This window comes from Chlamydotis macqueenii, chromosome 2, assembly GCF_036417535.1.
Source record: "Chlamydotis macqueenii isolate bChlMac1 chromosome 2, bChlMac1.mat, whole genome shotgun sequence".
In the NCBI taxonomy this organism is placed as follows: domain Eukaryota; kingdom Metazoa; phylum Chordata; class Aves; order Otidiformes; family Otididae; genus Chlamydotis; species Chlamydotis macqueenii.
In genome coordinates, this window is record NC_141557.1 from 41346876 (window position 1) to 41355814 (window position 8939).

The window sequence follows — 8939 nt, forward strand, 5'->3', positions numbered from 1 at the left end:
GCTGGTGCCGCGCTTTCAGCTGGGGCAGGACGATGGAAATGCTGCCGCAGCACTCGCCCCCGCCTTGACACCTCGTCCAGCCCTACCCAAAGTCTGTCCAAATGGAGAAAAAAAAAAAAAAAAAAAACAAACAACCCCAAACCCCTAGTTGCCATATCTGCTTTTTTTTTTTTTTTCTGGACGTCTGGTTTGTGCTATCAGTGAAAGAACTGTGATGGAGAACCTCAGACAAGAAGGTTTGCGGGGCTTTTGCTTTCTTAAGAATGCAAGATTCTTGAAAGTTCCAAGAGGTCTTTGAAACTCAGGGTGGCTTCTGATTATTAGTTGATGTTATGCTCCAGCTCTGCTGCCTGCTTCCGTCTGCCACTCTGCTCATCTTCTGTGATTTCTTTAAGAAGATGGTACCTACCCCTGACAAAAGCTGAGATTTAACCCCAGGTAATTAACCTCCGCTGAGATTACCGTTCTTATTCCTCCTAGCACAGTTTAAAAGTCAGTAATTCAGCCCTCAAAATCATAGAGTTGGTACCAAAACAATACAATTTTAATTTGAGGTTGTGCCATGTTCCTTGGCTGCTGCTTCAACTTTTAACATCTTTTCCGTGCTTTTCATACAGGCATATGACTGTTAATGTTGGTGCCCTCTCCAATGTCAAGATTAACTATATCGCTATACATGTAACATAATGCATGTAAGTATAATCTGCACAAGTGCTTATTTTTTATTTATTAAATATTGTATTTCTCTCCTTTTGGGCTTGTTTTATTTTTCTTCTTCCTGCAGTAGGTGCTTCTAGTCTTTGTTGATGAGACTTTGGCGCCCATTTTATGCTCTGCCATGATAGCTCCTGGACTTCATCTATTTCTAGTATGGTGCCACCGTCTTCCTCAAGTAAAAATTGTTCCCATGTGACCTCAGGCACAGCTAGCAGCTTGGTCTCAGTTCAGATCACGCACCACGGTTTCTGCATCTGGAAGCAGAAACAACAACAAATAATTTACTTCTGTGTATTGGTGCTGTTGACGTTTTTGTATGTGTGTTTTCAAGACACTCCTGTAGCATCAGCGATCGGCTTGTCTTTGTTCACCTCTGTCTTCTCTGCCAGCATTCCGGCCTCTGTGTGGAGGAGCACACTTTAGCCAGGAATAAGCCAGCAAAGTTGGGAGCTGGTGACCTGAGGTGTGCAGACAGCAGAGGAGGGATCAGACAGGGATTGGGACTGCCTTGCCTTTCCCACCCCTCAGGCCTACTCGCAAGGCCGCGCTTCCTGCCTGCCTGCCCCGGCAACGCCGGGACCGGCCCAGGCCGGGCCGCCGGCTCCTCCCCACAGGACCGCAGAGCCGCGCAGCCCACCGCCGAGTTACCGATTCGCTAGCGCCGCTCCTCACCAATCGTGACATCGGGGATCGGCTACAAAGCCGTCGAGTACTCGTCCCCCTCCAAGTCTGTCCTTCGTGGTTCGGCCCCGCGCCGTCGGAACGGGAGAGGGAAGCAGAGCCAACCACTCCGGAGCGGAGGCGGGGGGAAGCGCGGCTGGCGGAGGTACCGCTGAGGGCTAGGACGGTGGGAGGCGGAGGGGAGGGGGGCGCGGGAGAGGCTGCCCCTAGCGGAGCGGGACAGCAATGGCGGCTCCGTGCTGGGCGGTTGGAGCTGGGGCTGGTGGCGGGGAATCCCGTGGCGCCAGGGGCCTTCTCTGCCATTTTAACTGCTGGTTTAAACATTGAAAGTCGCTAATGCCCTTTAAACCTCCGATGACGTCCGGTAGCTCTTGTTCCCGGGGAGAAATTATCCTCCCTGCTTGTTTTCGACGTGTGCAGTAGGTGAGGGAGCATTGCTTGGGTCAGGCTAGGCCTCCTAATTATTTTACACTGGATGACAGCATTTATTAAAAGCTGTATGTGGTGTTAGGCACACACTGCTTTAAAGTCCTCTGCATTTAACTTGCCACTCTTTTTATAAAATGCAGGATAACTGTCTCAAAACAATCAAAATTACAAATCTGGGTCAGGATTTAAAGCAGGTTCCCTTAAAAAAAAATCTGCATTAGTAAGCGCTATTTTTTTGCTTTTTATTTTTTAATAACGCTGTTGTGTACTTGTGCTGCTACAGGAAAGAGTGGATCTGTGTATTTTAGCAGGAGTGTATTAGCTTGCCGGCTGCGCATGGTCCCCATACAGCTCCCTGTGTTTTACTAAAGACCTGGCGATGCCCTGGTGCCCTTTTTGTGTGGCGAAAAGCAGGCTGTGTGTTTCATGGCACCTGGCCAACAATTGAACAGTTTGTAGCCAGGTCTCAGGATGTGTAAGTGCTATGACAGGTGCTGGGAAAAGCATTTTCTGTCAGAAGAGTGTTTAGTACATAATTTATTTTTATGGATATTTCTATTAGATTAGAGAATTATCACAGTAAGTGATGTTCTGCCCGTAAGTGTGAAATGATTGCAATATGAAATGCTTTTTTGTTAATTTTACATGTCTTTGGAGGCGCTGTTGTGGTACATCTTGCTCAAATGCACTTGGGGTCCTGTCCCGAAATCCCTGATAGTCTAAATACTCCAAGGCTGATAAAGGGTAGGTGGAGGTAGAATGATGAGGAGTCTTGTCCGAGATACATAATTGCTCTGGTGACAGTACCAGCAAGAGTTTCTTGACTTCTCCTGTTCTGAGTCTTCTAGACCATTCTGCCTGACATAAAGGTTGAGATGATGGCATCCTTAACATGATAATGGTAGGACATAGCTTTCAGGTGAACAGACACTTTGTGCCTTAGAATAATGAAGCTGTTAATGCTTATTGTTGATACCTCCAGCCAACTAGTGGTAAAGCACTGGGGGGAGTTTTGCAGGAAAACCAGAGACTGCCCCACGGTCCACAGTGGTGCGAAGGTGTCACATTCATTAGCAGCTGAAGCTAGAAGAACCCCCTGTCTGCTGTAATGCATCACATTCCTGATTAGAGACACGGAAACTACATCCCTTTCTGCAGGGAAAATAGGCTTTCATGTAAAAGGCAGGTTATTAACTTAGCGTACTTGGAATGTTTTTCACATTGGCTGCTTTATTGTTGTGTTTGTATCTTTTTTTTTTCCCTGGTGACAGGAATGTGCTTGAAGTGATTGATTTCCACCATGTTCTCACAGTGCTCGCGGGATTTATTAAAGATTGCAAATCTTCATCTCCAGAGTCTGAATTTAAATCTGCATTTACAAAACTACAGAAGAGCTTTCAGCAAGTCACTGCCTGCATGTCGAAGGAAAGTAGTTGTTACAGGTATTGGCTTAGTGTCCCCTCTTGGTGTGGGGACTCAGTTTGTGTGGAAGTGCCTTCTCCGAGGAGACAGTGGGATTGCATCGCTAGATGGGGAAGACTATGCAGGCATCCCCTGTAAAGTGGCTGCTTGCGTGCCAAGGGGAAACGAGGAGGGACAGTTCAGTGAAGAAAGCTTTGTGTCAAAGTCAGAGATCAAATCCATGAGTTCTGCCACTGTGATGGCCATTGGTGCAGCAGAGCTGGCAATGAAGGACTCCAGCTGGTCTCCTCAGTCTGAACAGGATCGCCTGAGTGCTGGTGTGGCGATTGGGATGGGAATGGTTCCGCTGGAAGAGATTTCTGATACAGCTGCTTTATTTAAAACAAAGGGTTATAACAAGGTCAGCCCGTTCTTTGTCCCAAAGATTTTAGTCAATATGGCAGCAGGCCATATCAGCATTAAATACCAACTGAAAGGGCCGAATCATGCTGTGTCAACTGCTTGTACCACGGGTGCGCATGCTGTTGGAGACTCCTTTAGATTTATTGCCGCTGGTGATGCTGATGTCATGTTGGCTGGAGGGACTGAAGCTTGCATTAGTCCTTTGGCCTTGGCTGGATTTGCAAGAGCTCGGGCCCTCAGCACGAGTTTTAACTCGAGCCCTAAAATGGCCTGTCGACCGTTTGATTCGCAGAGAGAAGGGTTTGTAATGGGAGAGGGGGCTGCTGTGCTGGTCCTGGAAGAGTACGGACATGCTGTACAAAGAGGTGCTAGGATCTATGCAGAACTTTTAGGTTACGGACTGTCTGGTGATGCTTGCCACATAACAGCACCTAATCCAGAGGGAGATGGTGCATTCAGGTAAGAACTATGTGTTGATTATAATGGCTACTTCACGTTAATTGTAGTGGGTACATGTATTTCTGTTATCATATGCTTTTCCTTGAGAAATGCTGTTCAGTCTTGAATTAATATTCCAAAAGCCTGAAAACTTAATCTGAAAAATGAAAGAGCTTCTGATAGGGTTTTTCCCCAATTTTCTTTTTTTTTTAGTAGCAAGGTGAAGGCCGGTTCTTGCTAGAATCAATCTTTTTGCATAGAGTTACAAAAACTTTCTCTGTGTGAAAATATTTTGTGTTTGGTGCCTACAGCTGTTCACACAAATAAGTCTCAACGGAAACCTCTTTTTGAAGATTTTTGTGGTACGATAGAACCTTTTCGGGTTCTCCTTCACCCTTTGTCCATAGAGAGGAGAGATCCCACTGCAAAAGCAGGTCGTGTTATTTGTTGTCGTCTGAAGGGCGAATAGCGTTCCTAAAGAAATCCCAAGTGATGAAAGCTGTAGAGCACTTGGAGATCTAGTTTGTCAGAATAATTACCATACATGCAATTAGCATTAATTGTGGCTATTCTTATTTAGAAAAGACTTCAGCTTTTCATAGGGAAAGTATTTAGATCATATGCTGGTGCTACAATCATGTTTAAATACTTTGTTGTGATGCAGGTAAGAGTGTTGGTGGAGAGGCACAGCAGAAACAGACTTTAGTACTGCATGGTATTGTAAAGCTCTGTTTGCATCTTTATTGAGTTCACAGGTTTTTCAAGAAATGTAATATGCCAAGTTTCCCTCTATGTTATTTGATTAATATTTAATTGTTATGCAGACTTAAGTGTGAGTTGAGTGATCAGGAGTGTCTTATCTCAGATTTTCAGGCTTGTTTACCCTTGGGATGATATGGCAATATATGGTAATATAATTTTTGTATATTTTATGATTGCAGTAGTATATACGTTAAATTCACGGTTGGGAATAGTTGAAAGTTAATCTTAGTATCTCCAAAATGTTAAGCCTTTCCACCCTTGAGATGAGATAACACATTTTAATACAGTCTTCAAACCAATATTTTGTTACTGCAGTGGTCTATGGATTAAATCCAGAATGTATATACTTCTCTTACTTTTCTGTAGGAATTTTATTTGCCATGTCAAAAAATTTCAGGGGAATATATATTTTGTCATCTTCTAATAACTACTTCAGCTGGAGACGAATACATATGTTGGAATAAACCTGCAGGAAAGGAGAGGGAGAGCCAGACTCAGAAGTGTGGATATAAAGTGTGTTCTACAAAATCAATCTGTTCTCTCCTTAAGTAAATATGTTCCTTGCAGCTGACATATTTATCTAAATTAATGTATCTGTTTCCCTCATGGTTGATCAGTAATCTTTTTTGCCCGATCTTTGGCTCACCATCTGGTGGCAGTGAGCATCAGTGGCCTCCAACCTGAGCTAAGCTGGATGCTTCTGAGGGTAGAAGGCTGTACTGGAGACATTTAAATTTATCCAGCAGCCTGTGCTATCTTTTTTTTGAGCTTCCTTTTGTTTACTTATTTTTCATAAATTTCAGAAGAGTCAGTGGTCCTTTGCTCAGAGATACTTCGTTAAGCTGTGTGTGCAAGGAGAGGTTTGTTATTCATCCCCTTCTTTCTGTGGGAAGTCTGTGAGAAAATCACAGTATGGAACTGTATCAATCCTTCTGTGGTTTTCATTTTAAAAAGTATGTTTTATAGAGGCAGTTATAGTCCACAGGTCATCAGAAGTCAGAATGGAACATACAGTGTCAAGGTAGAAGAGTACGACTTTCAATAAATTTCATTTTATGTATAGGAATTTGTGCTATCTCCTTGACATCTTCTGGCCTCTGGAAAGCGTGCAAAAGAAACTCATGAGGAGGATGACTGCAGAATTTTTCTTGCATTTCCCAATATTTTTGTTTGATAGAGCAGTTTTTTTTCCTCATCCCCTAATACTGTAAATGTGAGGAAAAATAAAATGTAAAAACTAGAAATCTTCTTTTCACTTACAATGGGAAGGGGATTTCTTGGACCGTTGTCCTGAATGTTACATTAATGCATCACTACACTAGAGAAGTTTCAGTGGAGGGGACCTAAATTTTTGTAATAATTTCAGGTGGTTATTTCTCTCTTAAGTGTTTTCAAATTTTGCATTGAAAAGGGTCTTTGATATATTGGTGTAGTTTGTAGAGATTGTTTATTATATCTTCTTTCTTTCTCTTTTTTTCCCAACTATGGAATTTTTAGCAGCAAGTCTGATTTCATAGTGGGCCTCACCACCACTGTTTTTCTCAGGTGGCTAAATGTAGATGCTAGTGTGTTTAGTCAGATGAATCCATCCCTTGTACTTTGCATCTCTGGTAAAGTATGTCATGCAGATTTTAACATTTGATAAATGTTTTTAAATGTCCTGTGCTTTTGCTTTTGGTTTGTACATGTGTGTTAGTGACAAAAATATAATGGGGAATTCAGTCTTCTTTTTTTCCTTAGGTGTATGTCTGCAGCAATAAAAGATTCTGGGATCAAACCTGAAGACATAACATATGTCAATGCACATGCAACTTCTACACCTCTAGGAGATGCTGCTGAGAATCAAGCAATCAAGAGACTTTTTAAAGATCACTCATATAATATTGCAGTTTCCTCAACAAAAGGAGCAACAGGACATCTCTTGGGGGCTGCAGGAGCTATTGAAGCAGCTTTTACTGTACTGTCCTGTTATCATGGAATTTTGCCACCTACTCTAAACTTACAGAAAACAGAGGCAGAGTTTGATCTCAATTATGTTCCTTTAACAGCTCAGGAGTGGAAAACTGAAAAACGACGTATAGCACTCACAAATTCGTTTGGCTTTGGTGGTACTAATGCAACTTTGTGCTTTGCAAGTGTTTAACTTATGCTGTGCATGTTGTGAAAAATGGCACTGACAAGGACTTTCTGTACTACTGTCCTTGGTGTGCACTGTGATCTTTTCTCAGCTTTGAGAATTGCTCATTTGATAGGTAAGAACTTTGTTCACCCTAACATTTACATCAGTAATTCTCTTAGAAAGAAAGAACTTCTTTTACTCATTTTAATAAAAATAAATAAAAGACCTATTATTTGTGTGGTAAAGAAGTTTTTGTTCTTGACTAGAAGAGAAAACACTGATCATTCTGTGTTTTTACTTCATTAGGATAGATTTTTCATATGCATGTGACACAGAAATTGTTCAGAAACATTTATGCAAAGGGAGGCTGGCTAACAAGCTAGGACTCCACCGTTGTGACTTGATGACTTACTGTGTGATGATACGAGGTTTATGACTGAGCTCCCCTTTATTACGAGTTCCCATTTATAATTCTGCCTTTTTCCTCATCATATGTTGTTTCAAGTATTATAGACTTATGCACATTCTTCCACACAGATGGCATTCAGGAGGCAATAATATAGGAGTTCATAAGATTTTAGAACAGTGGTTCATTTTCTTTTCAGCTTTATTCATTTCCATATGTTGTGTTACCTAATTAGCCATGGTGTGGATGGTAACAGTGATGGATGCATACAGCATGGCCTATGCATCTTCCATGTGGCACAGGGACAGAATTAGTAGGTGATAACCTGTTTTGTTCTGAAATCTAGGACAAGAATAGCAAGATAGATATTCAAGTATGATATTGAGGATTTAAAAAATAGAAAGGAAAAAGGCTCTTGAAACCCCTGGTTGTTCTGCCAAAACAGCAAAATAGAACTAGCCAAACTTGGAAAAACAAGGAATCTTTTAGCAAAAAAAAAAAAAAAAAAAAGTATATGCAAGAGGATATTGTGTTGAGGATGAGAAAGGGGAAGAAAGAACGGGAAAATGAAATGATACCTAAAGCTGACATATTGGTGATGGTTTAGGTTATCTCTTACAAAGAACAAGAAAAGGACTGTGGCCGTTCCTTCTGGCACCAGCCAGCGTCTTAGCCAAGTGGTGCCTTGATCGATAGCGCAGATGGAGTGAAGCTGAACATCCCTATTGGTGGGTTAGTTTATTAAAAGACTTTTCACCAGTTTTCTTTTTGAAAATGTCAGTCTTTGACCCATGTAAGTGGAGTCAAAGTAACTCACTGGATTTTAAATAAAGGGCATGTAAAGTAGCTATACTATAAGGAATTTCATTCTGGAAAAAATGGGCTACCACAAGGCTCAGCACTACCCTAAGACCTCATTATTTATACAAATGGTCTGAATGGTAATATGGAACAGCATAATTTTTGAATTTACTGTCATTACTAAAGAGACAATTAAAGAGAACGATGAGAAAAATACAGTCGGAGAATGATTAAGACTCTTTCAGAAGCTGAGCTCATACAGAACAATGCAGTCTAAAATAGATTAATGAATAATAAGCCTGAGAGTAAAATAATACATTACCAAAGGGAAAATGTAAAAGCATAAAAATGAGAGAGACTATGGGAATTTGCTGTTGGGAAAAATGCCTACAAACCTCTTAGCTTGTGATAATTAATAGCAGCAGTACGATGAATGAGGATCTGGATTGCATGCAATATAAAAAGCAGAATATGAAATTCAGCATTTCTCTCTGCAAATTGAATGCAGAAAGATTTAAAGAATTCAGGCTCCAGGAGAGCGCTAGCAGCAGGATTGTGAATTTGAAGGCAGTAATCCAGTGAGTTTCTTCTGGAGATAATATTTTTTCAGGTAGTTGTAATCCAGGGTGGAGTATGGGAAGACTAGATAGTGCTGCATTATTGTGGACCTGAAGTACAGTCTGACTAAACTCCCCCAATCTTGTTACATAGCTGCAGACCTGTAATTAATATTGTGACAGAGAGATATGCTTCCCTTTCCCA

At 41.6% G+C, this 8939-nt stretch overlaps 1 protein-coding gene across 2 annotated transcripts; it reads left to right on the forward strand.

Annotated features, from left to right (window-relative positions):
• The first annotated feature begins 1520 nt into the window (after nucleotides 1-1520).
• On the forward strand, nucleotides 1521-7200 carry OXSM (3-oxoacyl-ACP synthase, mitochondrial). Of its 2 annotated transcripts, none has more exons than XM_086741628.1 (3): nucleotides 1521-1543; nucleotides 3099-4110; nucleotides 6592-7200. In XM_086741628.1, exons 2-3 carry the CDS (start codon nucleotides 3128-3130, stop codon nucleotides 6992-6994), a joined length of 1386 nt encoding a protein of 461 aa, XP_086597754.1. In that variant the 5' UTR covers nucleotides 1521-1543; nucleotides 3099-3127; the 3' UTR covers nucleotides 6995-7200. The 2 variants fall into 2 exon arrangements, with proteins under 2 accessions (XP_086597754.1, XP_086597753.1); XM_086741627.1 differs by lacking the exon at nucleotides 1521-1543 and adding an exon at nucleotides 1651-1821.
• Nucleotides 7201-8939: the final 1739 nt, after the last annotated feature.